Raw genomic sequence first — 24174 nt, forward strand, 5'->3', positions numbered from 1 at the left:
TTTCATCCATTTATCTCAATTACAAGTTGAACTGCTCTCCTTTAAATTTACATCACGAATCTGAGATTACGGTTGGTTTACATTGAATTGATATGAGAATCAAATTCAAAAATACATGCATGCAAGGCTCAATGATGACTCTAAATTGTCCATGGTGATTAAGTTTGTCTGTAAGTGCCCTGCGATGGGCTCCTTAGTAGTACAGGATGTCCCTGTCTTGTCACCCAAAATCAGCCGTGCTATTTCTTCAGCTCACCCGCGACCCGAATGACAAAAGGATAAAACGCTACATGAAATGGATGGAAGGATTATTTACGCTCCACACTGGGGAAAAACATGAACATTTGCATTTCTAGTTTAGATGTTATGCAGAACAGTGCAGTCGACAAAGTCTTCTGAATAAATTGCCATCCGGTATCCGTCGGAAAACATACAATTGTTACGTTTCATGGAACTGAAAACACAGGAACAACAACCCAAATGCTGCCTTTTTGGTCATATGAAATTCTGTCTTTCTCGCTAAAGCTTGCTGAGTGGAACCGAACCTATGAAGACAAACTGCCGTATTTTCCGCACTATTAGGCGCTTCGGAGTATAATGAATGGCATATTTTAACAGTTTTCATACATAGGGTGCACCGTATTATGAAGCACACAGAATAAAAGCTACAATAGTGGCTGGAGTTGTGTTATGCATCCACTATATGGAGCTACGCTAAAGGCAACACAACACAATACAATACGATACTACTTTATTTATATTGCACTTTCACAACCATTGCAGCTGTAACAAAGCGCTTCACCCACCATTTCAAATACGACATCCAAGAAATCTGAATATTGATCCATATATAAGGCGCATACGACTATAAGGCGCACTGCCGGCTTTTGAGAAAATCGAATGTGTTTAGGTGCGCCTTATAATGTTGAAAATACGGTACAATATTGGATATGCTCTTTAACCAAAACAGGTTCATCTGACCACATCCTGCCGCCTGCTCTGGTAGATTTCCATTAGTGTCCCAATACATTTTGTCCATATGGTCGAGTGACCTTGTTGCTCTTGTTTCAGCCCCATCACCCCACTTATACACCACTCATCTCATATGGCTCTCTGCCACATAAACGAACCGGCTCACCTCACAGGCCAACAAGGCTACTCTGAAATGCACGTACTTCACCCACTTCGGAATCCGATAGCAAGTTCAAGTGGTCGGTAGTCTTTCAGCAAGTTTAAAAATGGGCCTTAATAATTCATCCATCTTCTCGTTGGGAGGGGGTGGGGGGGTAGGGACCAGACTGACATCATGCAGACTGAACTCAGAAGACCCCGTAGGAGGACTTGTGATATAATGTGAGGTCATGAAGATGCTCCTATCTGTCCTGAAGTATACTGAGCAAAAAAAAGAAAAAAAGCTTTTATGATGGTGTACCATGTTCTAAAATACACAAGCACAATTTGATGAGTGAGACAGCCTTCGGTTTTGTAAGATGGAAAGCATCTAAAAGAAATCATTCATGCACTTGAGTTGAATTCTGAATTACTTTTATGAACAACTGTCAACTTTGTCGGTTGCTTGTGTCTTTTTTTCTCCGTATGAGTTCTTAAGACTTTTTTTTTTTTTTTTTTTTTGTGGGTCCGCTCATGATAGACATGCCGACCTAACTTCATGCATCTAAGTGAAACTTAGCTTCTGGGGCTGAAATTTCCCCCAAATCATGATGAGTGCTTCAGAGCCAGAAGTAGAAGTTGTCGAGGAAAATATGACACCGTGTCCAACTGTTCATGCCAGTCACGTTTCACCAAACGTTAACATGCCATTCATTTTCAACATGACATTCAGATGCTGATCACCGGAGTGCGAAGCTGTTAAGTCGCATTCCCAGAATAACCAAGTGGATAGTTTCATTCTTTGGCTTCTCCCAGACATTGCCATGCAGTGAGTTTACACGATGCGGCTTTTTTTTTTCTTTCCGCTTGGGGTATGGTGACTCATTCTCAGGCAACCCTGACATTTTCAGCTCTTATCAGCCTATGCGAACCTTCACTTTTCATTTTGACATCAGTGATTGGATTTGTGATGCCACATAAGCCCCTTTCATTGGCTGTGATTCTCTCCAGATGCTTTAATAATAATAATAATAATAATACATTTTATTTGTGGGCGCCTTTCTAGAAACTCAAGGACACCTTACAACAAGCAGTTAAAATCACAAACACAATGTTAAAAACAGCATCAAATAAAATAAGAAAAAATACAACAAAAAATAAATAAATAAAAATAATGGCTTTATGGTCCGAGTGAGTAGGCTTGTCTAAACAGATGTGTTTTGAGGCTGGATTTGAAATGTGTTAATGAGTCCGTATTACGAAGGTCAGCGGGGAGTGTGTTCCAGAGTTGGGGAGCAGAGCGACTGAAGGCTCTGTTTCCCATGGTGACGAGGCGAGCAGGGGGGACAGAGAGGAGGAAGAACGAAGAGAGCGGACAGGTGTAGGAATATGGATGAGGTCAGATAGGTATGGAGGGGCTAGGTTATGGATGGATTTGAATGTGAGGAGCAGGATTTTATATTGAATGCGGTGTAAAATGGGGAGCCAGTGGAGATGTTGGAGGACAGGTGTAATATGGTTTATGTATGGTGTGAGTGTGATAATGCGGGCGGCTGAATTTTGGACCAGCTGAAGCTTATGGAGGGTTTTTTGAGGGAGACCGAGCAGGAGGGAATTACAGTAATCGAGTCGCGAGGTGACGAGGGTATGAACAAGTATAGCAGTGGACTGAGGAGTGAGAGAAGAGCGGAGCCGGTGAATGTTTCTAAGATGATAATATGCAGAACGAGTGATGTGGTTGATATGTGAGGTGAAGGAGAGGGTGCTATCAAGAATGACACCCAGACTCTTGACCTGAGGAGAGGGGGAGATGGAAGAGCTGTCAAAGGGAATGGAGAAATTGTTTATTTTGTTTAGGGTGGATTTGGTGCCAATGAGGAGGAGTTCAGTTTTATTGCTATTCAATTTGAGGAAGTTTGAGGTGAACCAAGATTTTAATTCCTGCAGGCAGTTGGTTAGGGAGGATGGTGGGAGTATGGTATTAGGTTTGGTAGAGATGTAGAGCTGGGTGTCATCCGCGTAGCAGTGAAAGTGAATGTGATGTTTCCTGAAGATATTACCAAGGGGGAGAAGATAGATTAGAAACAGCAAGGGACCAAGGACAGAACCCTGGGGAACACCTGAGGTGAGGGGAAAGGGGTGAGATCTAAAACATTTGAGCTGGATAAACTGGGTGCGGTCAGAAAGATAGGAGCGGAACCAGGAGAGGGGGATGCTGGTGATGCCAATGGAGGAGAGTCTGTCGAGGAGGATGGAGTGAGAGATGGTGTCAAAGGCTGCACTGAGGTCAAGCAGGAGGAGGATGGCGAGTGAACCGGAGTCGACAGAGAGAAGAAGGTCATTGCATATTTTGAGGAGGGCAGTTTCGGTACTATGGAGGGGACGGAAGCCAGATTGAAATTGTTCGTAGAGGTTATTGGAGGAAAGATGGGTCTGAAGTTGAGCAGCTACTGTTTTTTCTAGAAGTTTGGAGATGAACGGGAGGTTTGATATGGGACGAAAGTTATTCAAGTCGGAGGGATCAGAGCCAGGTTTCTTCAGTATGGGAGTGACAGCAGCAGTTTTGAGATGGGAGGGTACAATGCCAGTAGAGAGGGAAGTTTGAATAATGTTAGTGATGAGAGGGGAGAGGGCCGGGATAGAAGCTTTGACTAGAACAGTAGGGAGAGGGTCAAGTTGACAAGTAGAGGATTTGGACTTCTGGATTAAGATGGAGATTTGATGGACAGATGGGGAGGTGAATGCAGAGAACAGGTGTGTAGGAACCGGGGAGAATGGAGAAGGAGGGTTGGGAGCAGATGAAGGGGTGAGCTGCTGGTGGATAAATTGGATTTTGGATGTAAAAAATGAGGCCAGAGTATTACAAAAATCAGTGGAATAGAGATGTGAGGGAAGAGTGTCATCAGGTTTGATGAGTTTAGAAATGAGTGAAAAGAGTGATCTGGGGTTACCTTCATTGGAACTGATTAAACCAGAGTAGAAGATTGATTTGGCTTTGGATATTGAGTCCTTGTAATGGAGGAAGTGGGTAGTGTACATTTCTTTATGAATAGTGAGACCAGTTCTTCTGTATAATCTTTCAAGTTGACGGCCTTTTGATTTAAGTTGTCTGAGGGTAGGCGTAAACCAGGGTGCTGTTTGGTTGAAGGAGACAGTTCGGGTTTTGAGTGGGGCCAGGGTATTGAGAATGTTATGGAGGTTTGTATTGTAGTGTGTCAAAAACTCATCTGTTGTAAAAAGACAATCAGTACTGGGGAGGTTGTTGATAAGTGATTCTAAATTGTCCGGGTTAATGTCCTTGATTTTACGGAAATGTATAATGCGTTGTGGGTTGGATTTGACAAAGGACAGGTTAACATTGAATGAAAGCAATAGATGATCTGTGTATGGGAGGAGATCGGTTTTACAGTTTGTTGGTGATAATCCTATACAGCAGATCAAGTCCAGAATATGTCCTTTACTGTGTGTGGGAAAGTTGACAAACTGTTGAAAACCAAAACTGTCCAGACAGGAGGTAAGGTCTTTGGTGAGTGAGTTATTGATATTGTCCATGTGTATATTAAAATCTCCTAAGAGAATCACATTTGGTGATAGTGTATACAGATGAGTGAGGAGTGTAGTAATGTCAGTGATAAAATGCTTGTTTGGTTTTGGTGGACGGTAAATAGTGGCAATCAGTGTGGGAGTTGATCCAGAGAACTGTATAACTGTAGCTTCAAAAGATAAAAAAGCAGGCACATTTACGGGTGAAAATTTCCAATCCTCGCGCAGAATCATCGCGAGGCCACCTCCCCTCCCAGTCGTGCGAGGCACAGCGTGATAAACAAAGCCCGGTGGAGTAGCTTCATTAAGAGTATCATAATCATTTGGTTGCTGCCAGGTCTCAGTCAGACACAGAATGTCAAACTCACGGTCTGTCAGGAGGTCGTGGACGAACTGGCCCTTGCTCGTAAGGGAACGGATGTTCAGTAGGCCGACGTTGACAGCAGTGCAGCTGCGAGCGACCGCGATGCTATCCGACCTCGGGACGCGTGTTAACACAGAGGCATCCGCACGGCGTCTGGTGTTCTTCCGTGGGCGGCGAGCGGTGGACCAGAACGACCTGATGGAGCTGGAGTTGTCGTATTGATAGTTTCGACGTGAGCCCCGGTGAGTGCACCTTCGCCGGGGCACGTAAAGGATGTCCGGGTGTTGGAGCAGAGCAGGCGGTGGTGGACCGTGTGGATTAAAATAGGGTTTGAGCTCAGTGGCAGCATACTGGTGAAGCGCTTCCAATGGGTGGTGGAGAACAGACAGGACGAACCAGCAGAAAGCAAGCCACTCACAGCTGATCGACATAGCTTTAGCATTAAAACAAGTTGAGAGTTGGGGGAAAAAATCCTTGAGTTATATTTAGATATTTTGTTCATGGGAAGTCTCCCCCCCCCCCCCCCCCATGTAAACATTTTTCTTTTTTGTCAGAGTCAAACACAACCATTATTGTGACATATGTTATCAGGTGCTTCCTGCAAATGAAGCCAACAATGAGCCCAATTCTTCTGTCGAACCCATTTGAAAACACTTCACTTTTATTAATGGCCAGATGCAGCTCTTCTGTTAACGGTGTATTCAAATGGCACGTTTTGTCCAACGCACTTGATGTTGCTTTTACTCATTCCCTCAAAAGTTCATTGTGGACTGCCTCAGTCATCCATAGACAGCTGGGGGAGGCTCCAGCACCCCCCACGACCCTTGTGAGGATAAAGCGGATTGGAAAATGGATGGATGGATGGATGGGCTTCTACCAGTCCTATATGAAGTTTCTGAAAGTCATACGTGGGTAAAATTGCAAAAGAATCTTAACAGAAAGTAACTTTAGTGGACGTACGGTAATAATTGCTTTCGAGAAATATTACTTGAGTAAAAGCGTGAAATATCTAACACTTTCTAGTATCAGAAGTCATATTTGATGATAAAATGTGCAGACCCCAATTCCAATCAATAAAAACAGAATACCAAGATTTGAAAATACTTTTGAACTTTACGTTTTGGACTTCACTGGATCAATATAAATTGATACCTCGAAATCCTTCTTCAGGTTGGATGGGGCAATATTTTTGTGATGTAGGTCGGCATACACAGTAAGAGGCACTTACCAATGTACAAAAATCATTCGTGTACAACATTCACTTTTTACCCCTCTTGGTCCTACTCACAAACCAACAGTGTCTTTTATCTAAATCGCTTAAAACGAGTTGATCATGCGGCGGATAAATGCAAGCCTCTGTCATTGCACATTTCCTTCCGCTCTCTGTGTGTCATCTGAATGTTTGATCAGCAGCCGTGGAGTCCAAACACCAAGCAACACTCTGTACACGCTCCGTACCCCGTACAGCCGTTAGTTGACACTTAGTGAAAACACACACGCACACACACACACACACACACACACACACACACACACACACATTCTTGACACAGAGGTGGAGAGTGCCAACTATGCAACACGTTCTAACACGAATGAAGGAAATCCGATCAAACGGCACAATAATTATCTTCATTTTGGAGTGCGTGTGTTTGCTAGCAGCAACATTTTTATTTGAATTGCCTTTAATTATCTTTACAATGGTGCTCTAAAATACTGCAAATAAGATGCTCAGGGCTGAGCTAACCACCAATCATGAGCCGTGATGGTTTTCATTTTCAGTCGACAGCAAGTGGCAAAATGGCCGTCCCCTGAGATGGGTTTTTAGATGGATTTTGCTGCTCAAGTCATTACAACAAACTCATTATTAATCAGGATGTTTTGACTACAGTAGGGGCGCATAGTTTTGTTTAAAAAAAAATTTTCAAAAAAAGAGGAATTGACTTCCCTTTGAAAGCATGTACAGTATGTATGTAAAGCATGTATCTACCACTATGCACCTTCATGAAAAAAAAACAACAAACTGTTTAGTTGAGTTTTTTTACTCCTACCACTGTGGCTTTTCTGTTGGTTTTGTCATAACGGTGGACATTTATATTAAATTTTATCCATTGTAAGTTATGGTAAAGCAACGATGCTGAATGATGGCACATTTACCAAGCATCCAATCTGACTGGTCTGTTGTCATTGTACTCCACAAAGTGTCGAGCATACTGGATGGGGATTTCTAAAATCTCTTGTACATGGAGGCCTTGTCAACCTGCTATTGGAAAATATCTGACCAATCAACAACATGAGACAAAGACAAAATTCCCTTAGACCTTATCTGTGAAGATATTAAAGTTGTCAATCAGGGGAAATTGTTTGTTTTGCTTTGTTTTATCACAAGCAGTGTAAAAGGTGTTTCTGACACTGCCTGGTTGACGTCTCGGTCTCGTTCTCTGTCGATGCACTTTTAGCAGGAAAAAAAAGAGAGGAAAATTTCCCATTTTAAATAACACTTTGGATTCTGTATCCATGGATAGAAATGTGCTTGGTTGACTTAGTCCCCTCCATTTAAGTGTTGATGCTGTTTATCTAGGATATGACATTTGAAAACTGGTTATGGCAGCCAAATGGGGGGAAAAAATGGAAAATTGCATGTTTGACTTCATACAGCCATTCGGTGCTCAGCAACATAGGAAACGTGAAAAAGGCAATTTTCCAGGCACTATATGAAGGAGCTTTGATACGACCTCAGAAGATGGAAAATTGTCAGCTGCATTTGCAACTACCCCCTGAATGCACAAAATTGTCCGAAAACTAAGCGGAGGCTCAGAGGGGATCGAGCGTTTTCCGATTGCTCCATTTCGAATAACCTCTCGTTAAACGTTCGGCAAGCCCCCCGCTCTTTCTATTTTTTAAATCTCATCTTAAAACACGTGCTTATTCGACGGCTTTTGCCTAAGCATGGAGGGGGGGAATCTACTCACCTGTACCTCTGAAGATGGTATTTGCCGGGTTGAATTTGTACCCTCATTCTATGTTCGTGCTGTTTATACAGAAAAAAAAATGGTGAAAAGGGGAGAAAATGGAAGAGTTCACCTTGTATATATTATACATATATATATATATATTCGTATATACGAATAGCTTTTCCATTTCGAAAACTATTACCTCCTAAATTTTACATTGCAGCATTGCACAGACAACAGTGACTGTTCTGCCCTCTCGCCTGCGTGGCCAGACGTGTAATTACAAGCAGTCAAGCAGCCCCGAATGCTCTCTGCCTGACCGTGGGGAGCGTCCCCAAGATTGCGCCGCCCTTTTCCAAAGCGCAGAGTGTCTTACCAAAGGTCACGCATTCACCTATCTTTTTTGTTTCCCGTCACACACGAGCATGGATTTGTGTTTGAATGTGTTTTGTTTTGTTTTCTCTCCTGTGTCACGAGCGGAACGCCGGAACATCCCGTGTCACCCAAGAGGCACATTGCCAGCCGTAACCGCAGCGTGGTCAACGATCATTAACTGGATGTGCCCTTTAGCCCAGTAAACCGGACACCGTGGGGCAACAAGGCCTCCCATGTGTTGTCGTTCCAGCTTGGCTCAGTCTTTAATGGCCACACGTGTAACTCTGTAAACAAGATGAAGGGAGGTGGAGAAAGATGCTTCTGTTTTTTTTTTGTTTTTTGCTTTTGTACTTTTGCCCCTCTCCCTAGAATGAAAAGATAATGGAGGAAACAAGCGGAGGATGACAGCACACAAATAGTGGTCTTGCTTTTTAGTTAAAAAAAATGTAATTGAACAACAGATAGCAGGAAAATGATTCGAATCCACTGAGGCGCTATTCGTGAAGGTTTTCCTTTGTTTGCTGCCCAGTCAAAGTTTTGCGTTTAAATCTCTTGCCAGCTGTCCCTGTGCCCATGTGGGGTTTCTCCAGGTACTCTGCCTTCCTCCCACTTTCCAAAAACCTGCGTATTAAGTTGTCCATAGGTGTCATTGTGAGTGTGAATGCTTGTTTGTCTCTATGTGCACTGCGATTGGCTGGTGACTCATCCAGCGTGTATCCCACCCAAAGTCACCTGAGAGGCTCCAGCTCACCTGCGACCCGAATAAAATGCATGGATAGGGAGGCGGCGGCATAGTTTATGTGGTTATCGTAGCTTTCTCATAGGGACAAGATCTGGGGTCAAATCTCCATTGGAAGTTGTTTGTGTGGATTTTGTTTGTTCTCAACGTGTTTGTGTGAGGTTTTTGCTCGCTTCTTTTCTCTTGGCTAATTGTCCAGAGGTGTGCATTCAGTATGACAGTGATTCCTTGTTTGTTTAACAGTATGTGACCCTGATCAGGTCAAACGCTATAGAAGAAAATGTTTAGCTGGAAATGGATAATTGCCATGTAAAATAATGAACATGTGGACTGTCTTGCATAATTATTTGCCCAAGGGGTTTTCAAACATTTTCCCTGTGAATCCTGTCAGCCGAATGAAAAGAATCGGCAGGCGCATTGTCCTTTTTTTTTGTTAGCTTTTTAAAAAAAAAATGTTTTTATGACAGTTCGCGTCAGGGGCCCAATGTCGCTTGACAGACTGCACTTAAATAAACAATGGCGGATTGTGACGGAGCAAAATTATCCATGCTTTGGCGCCTAATGCCAAGAACATAGCACCTTCGCATCTCACTCGCCCGCTCGCCACCCAACCCCCCAATGACTCAGTGGAAGCAGCGATTATGTCAAGAACAATGACAGCCATTCATCTTAACTTGGTGACTGCCGTTTGACGTTGAGTGAAAGAACCCCAGAAAGAAAAGCCTGGGCAGGCCTTAATTGATGACCCACAACTCTCTCTCTCTCTTTCTCTCTCTCTCCCTATCTATCTATATACTGTATATACAGTATGTACACACACACAGTGCACGTACTTTTGCCATTGGAAAGGCATCAAAAACAAGATGTGTCCTAAGGTTTATTTGTAGCATACTTATCGGGGTTACTCATGTTTTCGTGATGTAGCAATCATAGTGCAGCTAAAAATGCGGGTCGTAAGATTATCTTTTGTTTAGCGTGTTAACTTTTTTTCTCATCATTGTTGTGACTGAGTGGGAACCAATGTCTTAAAAGTCCTCCCCTTCCTCCCCTCGGCTTTTTTCGACAACCCCCACCACCACCACCACCATCATCTTTTTATGTTCCAAACAATCCTGGAAGAAAAGCCTTAACGCAACCTCATTCATTGTTTTTTTTCCCCTAGGCCAGGCCATTATATGCTGGATGACATGGAGCTTGTAAACAAGCCAAAGCACGAGAAAAAACAAACAACTTGTGTCACTTAGTTTCATAGCAGTGACGTTACCTCAGAAATTAATCACAAGAAGTCAGGTTGTGGACATTGAGTCAAGTTGAGTTTGATCCTTGTTTAGAATTGGCTGGAATCGCACGCATATTAATTTGGGTATTAAATCCACAATAATTACGCAGCAGGAGAATATTGCAATGTATAGATTTCAGTTTCACTTTTCCAAAAAAAAAAAAAAGTGCATTTTTCCGACTGGCAAGGTTCTAAATTGAAGTTCTAAGTTGAACTTGTTTCACAATTATATTTTTCCGAACCACACTCTCCTAATGATTAAAATGACTCGAATGATAACTTAAGATAGCCAAGCCTTCTGAAAAATGTCTTGAGAAAAAAAAAGTCCATCATGAAATGCAATCAAGTGCAACCTTAACATTTAAACGGGTTGCTCGGCATTCCGTTGTCGGTGGAATGTGATCCCATCGGGCCATGAACATGACGTCATACAGACACCACGCGATCTTTGACGCACACTCCACTCAACTTGTATCACCTGCCCCTCATTACCAAAGCTTACAATGGCATTCCCTTTTGAGAAGAAAAAAAAAACTCTCGCTGTATATTTTCCCACGTCTTGCTATTTCCTGTTCGAAATACAAATACCTGGACGTGCTATCTGTACTTTCCCACTTGGTCTGTACTACCGGAGACAAATTCCGTGTGCATACCTGTCAACTCATACGGTTTAGCCATAGTTCATACGGATTTTGTGGTGAATCTTACGTATATGGCCGTATCGCACACATCATACGGATTCTGAAAATTTAGTGAAAAAAGTAACGCAGGAATACAACTCTGAACACAGTAATGCCACTAAGTAGAATGATGATTAGACATTAACCAGACATTGTATTATGGAGATCTACAATAAATATCATTGAAAATTTCGTGGGTTTTTTTCTGCCGTTATTTTGACATATAAAATCCTTTGGTATGTTATAAGGATTTTTTTGCTCTTTATAAGGATTTTTTTGGTAGTTTATACAGGTTGGCGCTCCGAAAAGTTGACAGGTATGCGTGTGTGTTCTACATACTTGGCCAGTAAAGATGATTCTGATTCTGATTCTGATACCCCAATCGTCGTGTCTCACCATGTCTCAATGACATAAAGGACTCCACAAATGCGTATTGATCGATGCTGTCACTGAGGAGAAATGATCGCCGCATACCAAAGCGATACCGATACCCATACACACACGCGCATATGCCTCCTGGTGGCCGTGAGCAGTACACACGACAGCATGAGATCATCGTTCTTTTGGGCACGATCTCGTCTTTTGAAGACCATACAGTTAAAAGTCACGTTTTACGAAACAGACGTTAATGACTTCTTTGTCAATACTGCTGAACAGCGCGGAATTTTCCTTTGCGCATGCGCACTTGGAGTCTGCAAACCACCAACGTCATTAGTGACCCCTGGGTGACGTGTGGCGGGTACAAGAGACTGTCACCAAAGAGGCAGTCCCTCTTTTCTTATGCGCGGTGTTCGCATACCAGTGGGTTCTGTTTGTCCCTTCTAATCAAAGAAATTGTCTATCTACATCTGCTTTCCGCCTTGTGCCCTTGTTTTCTGGCGGTACGGAGGTTTGCGACTGTGTTTTGTTTTTTAATGGGTCACGCTTTTTTGTTTTGTTTTTTAATGGGTCATGCTTTTTTGTTTTGTTTTGTTTTTTTTAGCCACAGTAGCCGATTTTTGGTTTCTCGGCCCTGTATGTTGTGGCGTTAGCCTCTTCCTGAATGACATATAGAAAATGGATAGATGGATGTTCTTCATCAAATGATAGCATGACAAAGTTATGGTCATAGCTCAGGCTGAAAACAATAGTCGAATGAAACAATACACAGTAATAATAAGCAAACAGGTTCAGCTCCTGTGCGGCACGTGTGACCCTGACTTCCTCTCCGGCTTTTCACACCCGAATTTCTCCACCTGTAGCAAACTCTCATCTTTTTCAAAACTGGTGAGGGAAGAGTGTTTTCTTTGTGTGTGTGTGTGTGTGTGTGTGTGTGTGCGCATGCATGCCCAGAGCATTCATGGGATCCCGATGAGATGATTCACCGCGTGCAAGTCGCAACCCTCTGCTTCTTCTGCATGAGCCCTCCACATCTTCTTCGCACGCCACCAACACCGCCTCCTCGTACTCTTCCTCTTTCCTCTTCCCCCCGTGGCCCAGTGAGCTCGCTCTCCTGGGGGTGGATAGTGCTCCCTTCTGCACCATAAACGGTGCTGCTATCGTAGCAATCGGCTGGATTTTACACTGCAGCACTTGATGCCCATTTCCGATTTAGTGTCTTTTATCGGATCTATTTAACGAGTTTGAAGCAGACCGTTTCCGATATCGCTGTTTAGAACTGCAGGCGCCTCTTTGCATGCTGTATGGGCCAGGCCTGGTTTATATTGAATGATATATGATTTCATGAGTATTTTTCTGCTTTATACTACAATACAATGCTTGTATCAACCCTAGCCAACGTCCCCTTTTCCGTACCGTTAAAATAAATAAATAGATTTCAATTATCAATGTATAGCTGCAAATAAATATAAGACAGTCGGCCCTCGCATACTGGCAATTCGGCTCCAGCGGATTTGCATATTCGTAGGGGTTTTCCCCCCAAGCATGTCAATATTTTTTAATATTTGGGGTTGGGTGGGGGGGGTCGAGTTGTTTTGCTGTCCATTTCCCCCATTTTTTGTGTGTGTGAAATGTGCATTGAATGTTTATCAGCGTTTTTTGCGTTTTCCCAAAATGCTTTTTTATTTTTTATTTTTTTAGGTTCATTGATCACTCAAAATTGTCCATAGTTGTCTATTGTTTGCCTGTGGCCTGCAATTGTCTTGCTACCAGTCCAAGGTGTAACCCACCTCTCACCCAAAGCTAATTGGGATAGGCTCCAGCTCGACCTGGACATCTTGATGTGGTCAATGTTCTACCACACAAAATAACTCGATATGAAGATCAAAAATGGGATTACTCACTCGGACAGCTTCGCTTGAAAGTGTTGTGATGTTTAAAAGTCCACTTTTAAATTGTTTCCTTTTTTCTTTTTTTTTTTTAAATCAAATACCATATCTATGAGTATAATAATAGAGACCATCTCTGAACTACTACAAGGCACACCTTTTTTGGCTGCCAATTAAAACAGTTTGTAGTTCGCATTTCCCTACAATTTTCATTCAAAATTTTATTCAGGCAACACAATTATTTTGACCAGTTAAAACATGCTTTCTTGATAGGAACCATGGACAATTTCGCATGGGTTACCAAACCCACAGAAAAATTCCATATACCTGGAAAACAATGCTCAGAAGTTTCAAAAGTTTTTTTATTGGATGATTTAGGTGCACACAAAGACATGTAGCAGGCACATACATCAACATATAGACGTCCACGCCTTCACCTTCTGTACTACGCACCGAAAAGTTATGAGACCTTACACTGCACACCCAATCCGGACCTGCAGCGCTGAACCGGACCGGGCTTCGAGTTTATTAAAGTGAGGAAAGGGTGGAACCACAAGGGAGGAGGAGGAGGTGTGATGGCATCCTTCCTTGGAGGAAGCATATGGAGAGGAAGCCCCACTCCTCCCGAAGCCTGAAGCAACACATTCACAGAGGAAGCCCAATTAACATGGAATGTAAGCTGTGCACTCAGATCCCCAAAGATGCTTGCGAGTGTCTTTTATTGCGGGAATGTGTTTGAACGACGCGCAAATTCCTTATGGGTGTGTTCTTTCTGGCTATGAAAAAGAGGGGATTTGCTTTATTAGTCACCGCTATTCATTTATGACAGTGCAGCGCAATAGCGTTGCCGGCTCGGCATGTATGTATGGTGATAATGTCGATCTTACACAAGTGGCAAACCAAAGTTGATTTTATCATGTCTTTTTTTTTTTTTTTTTTTTGCAACAGCATAACTAGAGAGGGCACTTTCCATATATAGTCTTTGTAGGTGAAAAATGTCATTCGCTTTTTTTCATTACCCTACATAATATACAACAAAAGCAACGAGGATAGTGAGTTCTGTTTTGACTCTATTGTTGTAATCTTCAGATGGTAAAGAAAGAAAAAAAGTCTGAATGTTATGAACCTTAATGTTATCAAAGAAGTTGGCTGTTTAAAAACGGATAACAAGTTGATGCGTTACTCGTCTTGAAATCAAAAGTGATGGAAAATACTTTGTTCAACTATTGTTCAAGTTACTGAAAAAAGGGTTGTCAAAAAATTTCTTGCAAAATCTCCATGGTGTTATTTTTGACACATAACAATTTGAAATTTTTGTACCGATTTTAGCAAGCACCAGGAAAATGGACACACATGACTTGAGTTTGACACAAGGGCTGTAGGATAATTGCTCACGATAATCTTTCAGAAACAATTGATGATCAGGCCTTTATATTTATGGTTTTGTTTCAAATCAACGCTAGTGGTATGTATATATATAAAAAATCATAAAAACCCATTGTGTAAATGAATCTTTATGCTTCCCAAATATGCCGCCACCTTCATTCTCGCTTCTCCCTCTCATGTTTGAGCAGGTAAAAAAAAAATTAAAATGCACCTTTAATCCTTTTTGTTGCAACATCCTTCCAGGAATGCCTCAGCACGTGCGCACTTCTCACTGTACGATAGAGGTCTTGACTTGCAAAGGAAAGCAGAAATGTTCTTGGCAGTGTCTCACGGGGGGTGGAGGGGGTGGGGGGTCATCTTCACATCAGAGAGGGTCATCCTGAACTCGAGTTTAAGGGAAGCACAAAGAAAGACGATGTGTGTGTGTGTGTGTGTGTGTGTGTGTGTGTGTGTGTGTGTGTGTGTGTGTGTGTGTGCCCGCAAAAGCTCTTTAGTTCACAGCGCTGGGAAAAAAAAACTGGACTTCCTGTTCGGTGCACGAAACAAAATGGCGTTGGACGGAGGCCTCTGGAACAATGCTGTGAAAATCAGCCCCCACCCAGGTTAGGGAGTACGGGGCTCGTGAATCAGAGGCAGCAGAGGCAGCAGGGAGCACGTCCCAAATGGTGGATCACCTCTGACACTCTTGGAGTGTATTGTCTGCATAAATCATTATTGTGCGTAAATACCTTGTCATGTGCGACAATGTATTTGTAATGTTATCGCGATCAAATAGGAAAGTCGGACTACTGAGAAATTCTATGGACAGCCATTCACACTTGGGTGCTATTTGAACAGGGTGAAATTTCTGGACGAAACTACAATACATTTTAAACATTACAACTGAATGGGGTTTTTTTTGTATTTAGTTTATTTAACTTGCCTGGGTCAGGCAATTAAGCACAACTGTTTTCTGACTTCGGTCATGTGACCTTCGCAAACTGAGCCGTGATTGGTTGTTACCTGAACCCATGATGTTATTTTCAGCCGAGAGCAAGTACAAATGTACTTCGTGCCCTTTTTCTAACCTATCATATGCCAACAGTGCATTAAAAAATAGGTGTGAGTGTGTGCACGAATGGTTGTTTGTCTTTGTGTGGCCTGCGATTGGTTGGCAACCAGGTCAAGGTGTACCCCACCTACTGCCCGTAGACAGCTGGGATAGGCTGAAGCCCACCGACCCTTGTGAGGATGAAGCGGATCAGAAAATGGATGGATGGAAAAATTGCATTCTACCAACCAATTGCGATAATGTTGACGTCATTGCACCATCACACCTCCATCCAGAATCATCCCGAGAGGTTATAATAGGCGTTGGCATCTCTGTGTATGCAACCCTCAAAGCAAAAAGTACAGACACCCCTGCTCTCGATTGTCCAGAGGTGTGAATGTGAATCTGAATAGTTGTTGGTCAATATGTGTTCCTCCTTACCCAGAAACTCAAATGAGGCCTCTGGATGACATTTTGCTGCTGCTTAATGGTTGTGCATATTTATAAAGTGGTGGGAAGAGCAAGAAAGAGGAAGTTTACCGCTCTGTCTTTGTTTTGAGGATGTTACGCAGTCTCTATATTTAGTCTCGCCGAGACATAGCAATCTGTGTCACATCCTTTGAAGATAAGCGACTGTCGTTGTCACTCTCTGTCGCGGCAAATATTCTGCATTAACAGTGCCTCGATTATGCTGTGTTCCAAGTGAGTGTGCATGTAAGACAATTTAGAGTATTCAATGAACCAAACAGGGCGGCCCGGTAGTCCAGTGGTTAGCACGTCGGCTTCACAGTGCAGAGGTACCGGGTTCGATTCCAGCTCCGGCCTCCCTGTGTGGAGTTTGCATGTTCTCCCCGGGCCTGCGTGGGTTTTCTCCGGGTGCTCCAGGTTTCCTCCCACATTCCAAAAACATGCATTTCAGGCTGATTGGACGCTCTAAATTGTCCCTAGGTGTGAGTGTGGGCGTGGATGGTTGTTCGTCTCTGTGTGCCCTGCGATTGACTGGCAACTGATTCAGGGTGTCCCCCGCCTACTGCCCGGAGATGGCTGGGATGGGCTCCGGCACCCCCCGCGACCCTAGTGAGGATCAAGCGGTTCGGAAAATGGATGGATGGATGAACCAAACATGCATTCTTTTTTTTTTTTTTGAGTGTGGCAGAAAGTCAGAGTACCCAAAGAAAACATGCAAAATTAAATGTTCGAAAACCAGAACTTCAGAACAGTGCAGCAGAGGTTAGCGTATAGCGAGGGGGGAAAAAAATAATTGAATTTATTTGGGATATTAACCATCAGGGTCTATGTTAAGTTAGGAGCTCCTCTTTGACATCGGAACTTTTTTCTTTCCCATTGTGGGTGTAGTTTACACCGATGTGCTAAATCAACCAAATTTCATGGTAATATTTGATGATCAGATTTTTTTTTCTACAAACGAACAAATACAGCATATGGTGAATAAAAAACAGCATTGAGTAATCACGTTTCTTTTTTCGGTTTTATTTTTACAGCGGTGTGGTGAGAGAGGAGGGGAATTCTGGACAATCGAGATACAGTATGTAGGCCGGCGACTTTGAAAGCAAAGTTATTACATAATTTAGCACTCAGTGTGCCACTCCGCCAGAGAATTCCATACACTTCCCCAATCCACCCACCTACGTTCTACTCATTTAAAAAAAAAAAACATTTGCAAAATGGAGCTGTGATAAAAAGGATTAGAATGAGAGAGGTCACACACTTGAATCACGTGACCATCTCGAGAGACATGAGAGCCTGCAGTGGTTTCATAGTTAAAAGTGAAAGTATTTTTGCTTCACTCCACACATGGCAGACATTTTCTTTCATTGTTACTTCACAAACAAAGCCATGTCCCACTCGTTATCCGCACACTTTTCAGTGTTAGAAAAAAAGAGTGAAACAAAAAAAACTCAAACTGACAGGTTTTGCTTTTTGTTTTTTGGTGGGCGAATCAGTGAAATGGCAAAAATGTCAGCCTCCTGTTGCTGAGTCACATGGGGATGACTTTTTATAAATGTGAAAAAAAAATGTTGCTTTTCTTTTCTCGGTGCACAAATGCTCATCGGACGTTTTATGTCATTTTCCTGCAAAGAAATGATGTGCAGGCAGCTCTGTAAACGTGTGTTTTGCTTTCCCCAAAATATGTAAGTAAAATAAAAACTAGATTTTATTCATTTCATTTCCTTTATTTTATAAATAATGGGATCACTTATTTATTGCAAATACATTAAAAAAATTAAAGTATGAATATTTATTCATTAAATGATTGGCTAAATATTAAATGATTGGCTAAATACTAATAAATTAAATAAATTATGCATGAAAATTTGAGTAAATTTTGGCGGCTCGGTGATCGATCGGTTAGCGCATCCACCTCACAGTGCAGAGGTGCAGGGTTCGATTTTGGCTCTGGCCTTCCTGTGTGGAGTTTGTAAGTTCACCCGTGCCTGCGTGGGTTTTCTCTGGGTACTCCGGTTTCCTTCCACATTCCCTAAACATGCGTCGCAGCTTCATGGAACACTCAAAGTCAGAGAATGGTTGTTTGTCTCTGTGTGCCCTGTGATTGACTGGCAACCAGTTCAGGGAGTCCCCCGCTTACTGCCCGTTGACAGTTGGGATAGGCTCCAGCACCCCCCCCCCCCGCCCCCCCAACCCTTGTGAGCATAAGCGGATCAGAAAATTGATGGATGAATGGATAGTGGTTGTATAGACACTTTTTTTTTCAAAATGAATTTTACATTCACCATTTTTAAAAAAAAATTCTTTATCCTCAACAAAGGACTTGGCCCATCTGTCAGTTGGAAAAACTAAACGTGGCCCTTGAGAACAAAACTTTGCCCACTTATTCACTTTAATGGACAGTGATTATCTAAGACATAGTGTCCGGACATTGAGAAGCATCGAGAAGTGACAATTCAAAGACCATAAGCAACATGCACCACTGCAACCTCTTTCAAGTTCATGTCGGTTTGCATTATGGGAAAAAGAAGAGAAGCACACAAGTGCTTTTCTTCCATTAGTCTCCACTAGACTTGCATTAACCCCGTTGTAGGACATTGTAACTAATGCATATTGATGCCCGGTCCACTTCATTCGGTCCTGTTCTTTGAAAAGCAGCCCTGCTTTTACTTTATTAACTCATTAAAGAAGGTCAAACCAGGTTGTTCCAGATATCGAAATACCTGCCTTACAATCAACAAGCAGCATTAGCTATGCCCACTTAAATGTATGTATCATGTCGAAGCGTTTTGTAGCTTCACAGCTAATGAATAATTTAAAAGAGGACAACGGTGGCTCGCCGTGTCATAGAGTTTGTCTGGTGGACAATGAATACTTACAACAGCTTCAGCCAACTTGCGGCCACTGCTCCGGTCGGCCGCCCCAACAAAAGAGGCACAGTGGTTGAAGTTCTACCATCAGTACTGTTGGAGGCGATCAAGCAGGGGGGAAGCGTGTTGTTGTGGACACGGCGGGATCCCTTCACCGTCCTCCACTTCCCCCAGGTCCTCCGCGTGTTCGTTTGATTCGGGCTGAGTTGATGTGTGAAAATCAGAGGCTGGAAATGGAGAAGTTCTTGCAAGATGTTTTACTGAACGTTCAGGGCACAAATGTGAAACAAACAAGTGTTATGGTCAAGACACAAATGCGCTCACGACAAAGTTCCTATACCAGTCTTTACGTGTTCAAAGCGGGGCGTATCTCCTTGTGGGTATCATCTTTTCCTGTTATGGGCATCACCTTTTCAGTTTCGGTGTGACGGTTTGGATGTCTTCGGTTTCTTGTCCTTCCCTGGGATGATGGTTTAAATGTCCTTGGGTTATTTTTATTTCTTTTAATCATTTTTATGTTCCGGTGTTCCTGATATCGTGTTTTTATAAAACATGATGATAGATGCTTTTACCTTTCTCAGACGTTATCTTAATGTTCTGGATGTAAAACAGCTGCAAGTGCGAAACCGCAGTCTAGCTATCAGACGCTCTTACGTACTTGTGTGGTCTATGTTCACGAAAGGTGTTAACAGTATTTTCGGTTGCCAAGACAGTTCAAATTAAGGTCACCTCATAAGGTTCAACTGGCGGTCATATTGCAAGGCACAAAGTGAGGCTTATAGTCAAAGTCGACATGTCTATGATATATAGTTTTAAGCTAAACATATACCATACAGTATATAAGTGATAACTTCAGTACCAACACATAACCGGGTGGTGTTAGGTTCACAGCCCCACCACACTTGAGTATCGGAGACATGCAACTGCAAATCCGATGACACGACCACAAAGTTGCTCATTGCAAGTGCACAATTGGACATCCTTATATCTGAACACAGTATTGTCTATGGGCAAAAAGTCCAAGAACAAGACACAGCTCTGGTTCTGATCAGGGGGCCCAGTTGTCCCAGCCATGACCTTACATTGTCATTGCCCACATGAGCATTGAACAAGGGAGTTCCCAGAGGCGGCACGCTCCAGCACTCCCTCTAAGAACCCGAAAAGGGCAGGTAGCCCACTCTCACCGAAAAGCGGAAGGAGGCTACTATCTTCCTGGTAAGTAGAGCTGTTTTTTAAATTTTCACACAAATGGATGCATGTCAGTGATGAGCTGTTTTTACAACAGGCCCAGCGGCTGCTGAAGTAGCTCGTGCCCGCAAGCGCCACGTTGATGACACCTGTCCTAGTCAAATGCACATGTAACACACTTTATACAAATAGTATATTTATTTCATTTATATTTATTCCATCTTCAATAATCCATTTTCAACACCGCTTATCCTGAACAGGGTCATGGGGAGTTGGGTGGAAGTCAGTACCGGTAAGTTTTTATATTTATTACTTGAGTTAATTTATCAAATGTATGTATTTCAACTCATGTATTGTATTGTATATACAGTTTTATGAAAATGTCATTTTTGCAGATAAAGGCCTCACCTCAAGTAAAGACATAATGGGAGCCTTCCTGGGACTGTCTTCAGCTCAGTGCATCATTTCCCCCAGCGACCTGTGAGGAGTTACTGTCCAGACAAAGATGTTTAAATACTGCCGCAAGTAATGTTTTCCTTTTGTGAAGTGCTGTACGGGATGAGTTGAGACATTTGCCTTGACACATATAAGAAAAATGAGAGTCTTGCAGGTTTTTCCCCACTTCAACTATTTTCTGTTCTCTCTATTTTCAAGCACCCAACGGCTCTTGTGGTGGATTCTGTGGTTGCCACGGAGACAGAGTCACCCACGTGGCACATCATAAGGAGCCTCTTGTCCACGTCAACACAGCTGCTTGCTGCACTGTGTACATTGGAGCCCGCCAATGACCAATACCCAGGCCTTCCGGAAGTAACGCCTTCACGATATGTAGGTCCACTTTTCGAGTTTAGTAAATCTTGGAAAACTCTTGATTGGGTCATTGGACCAAATATGGACATTTCCACCACTACCGCTGCTGCTGCTGCTGCTACTGCTGCTGCTTCTGAGTTAGTCAGAGAAATCTTGCCCGTGTCAGCGCATGGCATGACGCAAGTGCTGGATACATATAGTGTGCAAACACCCACGATTTGAAGTGTGCATGAGAGAGGAAATTGCTGTTCCCACTCTCACTCCACCTTCACGTCACCTCTTCTGTTTCAGGAAACAAAGCCAAAATTATTTTGGAAGGCTTATGAAGCTGTCCCCCAGATCATCATGTTTTCAGATGGTTGCCGTCACTTTAATTGCTGATCGGTACCGTTTAGTTATCAAACACTCTGAGGTTGACAGATTCAAAGTAAAAATCAACACAATAGCAGGTTCAAGATCAGTACCAAATATTTTTTTGAATGTAATACAAAGAAAATGCCGTTATTCCGCTTACTAAGGGAGCTAATCTTAGATTCAAGACTTAAGTTCTGTTTCTTCTTTGGAGATTTGGTTTGGTTTGATTTAATTTGTCCTGAGATTCAAGATTTCTGTCAGTCTTGAACTCAAAGAATGTCTTACCTTGAGTAGATAAAACCACTATTTGTACAAGTACAGTATTGACTCATGCAAAGATGTCTCTTAATAGCTAGTTGTTTTTTTTTAAGTGCAAAAGGCTCATCAGTGGAAACATTTACTGTGTGTCAGTCGGATTGTCCTCAATTGCTCCACAGCTGGCCAATGTTTGAACGTATTCATGACATCAACGTGATAAACTTGTGATTTTTCTTTTACCCTTAAGGGTGGGTGCACTGTCACATGTTGACATGAGTACTGTATTCATAAGATAAACCTTGAAATGGCTTCCTCTAAACAAAGCCTTGCTCTGCAGCTGCCGACCCTGTGAAGAAACCCAGTGTAAAGTCAATAGAGTATTTGTCAACATGGCCATTTACATGATTCACCACGTTGAACATGAGCACAACAAAGAGAGAGATGTCTCAGTAAGGTCACAGCTGGTCTGTGGGGAAGGAGGTGGGGTAGAGGGGGCGGGGGGTTGCAGGGCTGGGGACAAGTAAGGGGGAAGAAGCTTCAGTTGAGTCATGAACAATTTTGAAAGCTGTCACACAGCGCCACCGCGTGGCGAGGCTCTGCACCAGGCTTGAACCATCAATATGCGAATCACTCAAGAGGACATTCTGTACCTACCCATGAAATGTCCAACAATCCTTACACAAAATACAAAAATATGCGCTTGTTGCTGAATGTAACTGTGGTTGTTGTAAAAGTGATTCCCAATTATTCTTTAAAATACAAACTAGCGCTGGCATTGCCCTAAACTAGCGGCATTTTTTTTCTTGTCCCGCCGTATTGATGAACTAACACGTACAATTTAGCACAAGTTTTGAGAAGGGGTGTGCAGACCAGACCAGAGATGGGCAATTTAAATGCTGGGGGGGGGGGGGGCACAATTTTTCATTAGTGCTACTGTGGGACCACATAGCACCATGCACTTACGAACCAGATGTTCAAGTTCAAGTCAACTTTATTGTCAAATGTGCTCTATGTGCAACATACAGCACAGATGGAATTTCTTTCCTCTCAACCACAGGAGAGAGAGGAGCCGCTGCAGGTGCACGCGCTGCCATCGACAGAACAGTTAACATAAAATGACACACTAATACAACTCAACGCGGCTGGATGGATGTAAGTCTTGAGGAGCTGACGATAATAATAATAATAATAATAGATTTTATTTATAAGCGCCTTTCAAGACACCCAAGGACACTTTACAATAACAAAAAACACAAAACAATACGGGTTGAGCAGCGGCAGCCAAAACGCGCCAGCGTTCACTCAACCCGAAAGTCAGAAAGAAACAAGGGAGGGAGAGAGGAGAAAAAAAACCCCACGCTCGAACTACCCTCATTTGAGGATAATTTGAGTGAGGCAAAAAACTCCTGCACAAGCATATGACAGTTACAACAGGTCACAAGACATAAACAATGGATGAGAAGAAAGGAGCGTTAGCGCGGAGCGCTGATGCGGATTTGGAACTGGGAGTCGCGGCTTGGAGTTTGAAGCGGATTACGTGGGACAGGAAAAGTGAACTAATCTCTTTTCGTCAATGGACGCGACAGCTTCGTGTTTGCTTTCAAAACTTAGCTTGTAGCAGACGTGTGCACATTTTCAGCATGACGTCTCTGATCCACTGGTGAAAGGACACTTTGGTCCTCTCCTCTTTCATCTAGAACTGCTTCAGACAACAAAGTGTATGCAGAAAAGTGGTGAAGATTGCACGACTGTCTGTGTCCGATGTGTTGTGTTGTTTTTGTTATTTTGACTTCAAAATGGCGCCGCGAGAGTGGCTGCCTTTCCAGCAGCTCCTATATTTTGTTGTTCTACTTCTTCCTTTCATAACCTTGCTGCTGTGAATTGGGAATTTCTCCATTGTGAGACTAATAAAGGTTTTCTTATCTTTTCTTAACACATAAAACAGACAGTCGTGCAATCTTAAATTAAGATTTTTCTGCATACACTTTGTTGTTTGAAGCCTTTATAGATGAAAGGGGAGAGGATCAAAGTGTCCTTTCACCAGTGGATCAAAGACATTATGCTGAAAATGTGCACACGTCTACTACAAGCTAAATTTGAAAGCAAACAAGGTGTAGCGTCCATTGTCGAAAAAGAGATTGGCTCGTCATTGGGGTGGCGACCGAATGCCCTCTATTGACCTTGTTCAGAATTTCGCTAATTGCACTGTTATACTGTAATACTGTATTGCAAGCTTCTACTGGGCCATCGATAACCAATTTTCTTGTCATATACGAAAACCTTTATTAGTCTCTTGTTGTCAAACGTCAGTTCTCCTGAGTCTCATTATCTCGTGAAACTGTACCTTATAACATAACCGACGTTTGTTGGCATTTGACAAATTTTCGTAATAATTGCAACGTCCAAGGCAAATGATTGACGTACATCTCCAGTTGATACCTCTCCACAGACCCGACTACAACTCGTCTCGTCGTGCGGACGATTACCTGAGATTTCGCAGTG

General features: G+C 42.7%; 1 protein-coding gene across 3 annotated transcripts; it reads left to right on the forward strand.

The window, feature by feature from the left end:
• Positions 1–18202: 18202 nt before the first annotated feature.
• Positions 18203–21734, forward strand: LOC147205272 (uncharacterized). Of its 3 annotated transcripts, XR_015100943.1 has the most exons (6): positions 18203–20277; positions 20348–20420; positions 20511–20542; positions 20646–20730; positions 20905–21078; positions 21352–21734. XR_015100943.1 is itself a non-coding variant. In XM_086111597.1 (5 exons), the coding sequence occupies exons 1-4, from the start codon at positions 20160–20162 to the stop codon at positions 20732–20734; spliced, it is 312 nt and encodes a 103-aa protein (XP_085967723.1). In that variant the 5' UTR covers positions 18203–20159; the 3' UTR covers positions 20735–20775; positions 20905–21734. The 3 variants fall into 3 exon arrangements, 2 of the variants coding, with proteins under 2 accessions (XP_085967723.1, XP_085967722.1); XM_086111597.1 differs by having other exon boundaries at positions 20646–20775; positions 20905–21734; XM_086111596.1 differs by having other exon boundaries at positions 20905–21734.
• Positions 21735–24174: the final 2440 nt, after the last annotated feature.

Source organism: Hippocampus guttulatus, chromosome 5 (assembly GCF_054856545.1).
Source record: "Hippocampus guttulatus isolate MCC_2025c chromosome 5, RoL_Hgut_1.0, whole genome shotgun sequence".
Taxonomy (NCBI): Eukaryota; Metazoa; Chordata; class Actinopteri; order Syngnathiformes; family Syngnathidae; genus Hippocampus; species Hippocampus guttulatus.

Coding starts and splice junctions, on each gene's coding strand:
- LOC147205272 (XM_086111596.1), top strand. CDS start 20,160: ATGAGCATTGAACAAGGGAGTTCCCAGAGGCGGCACGCTCCAGCACTC. Junction 20,278..20,347: donor AGGAGGCTACTATCTTCCTG/GTAAGTAGAGCT, acceptor TTTTTACAACAG/GCCCAGCGGCTGCTGAAGTA. Junction 20,731..20,904: donor ATCATTTCCCCCAGCGACCT/GTGAGGAGTTAC, acceptor TCTATTTTCAAG/CACCCAACGGCTCTTGTGGT.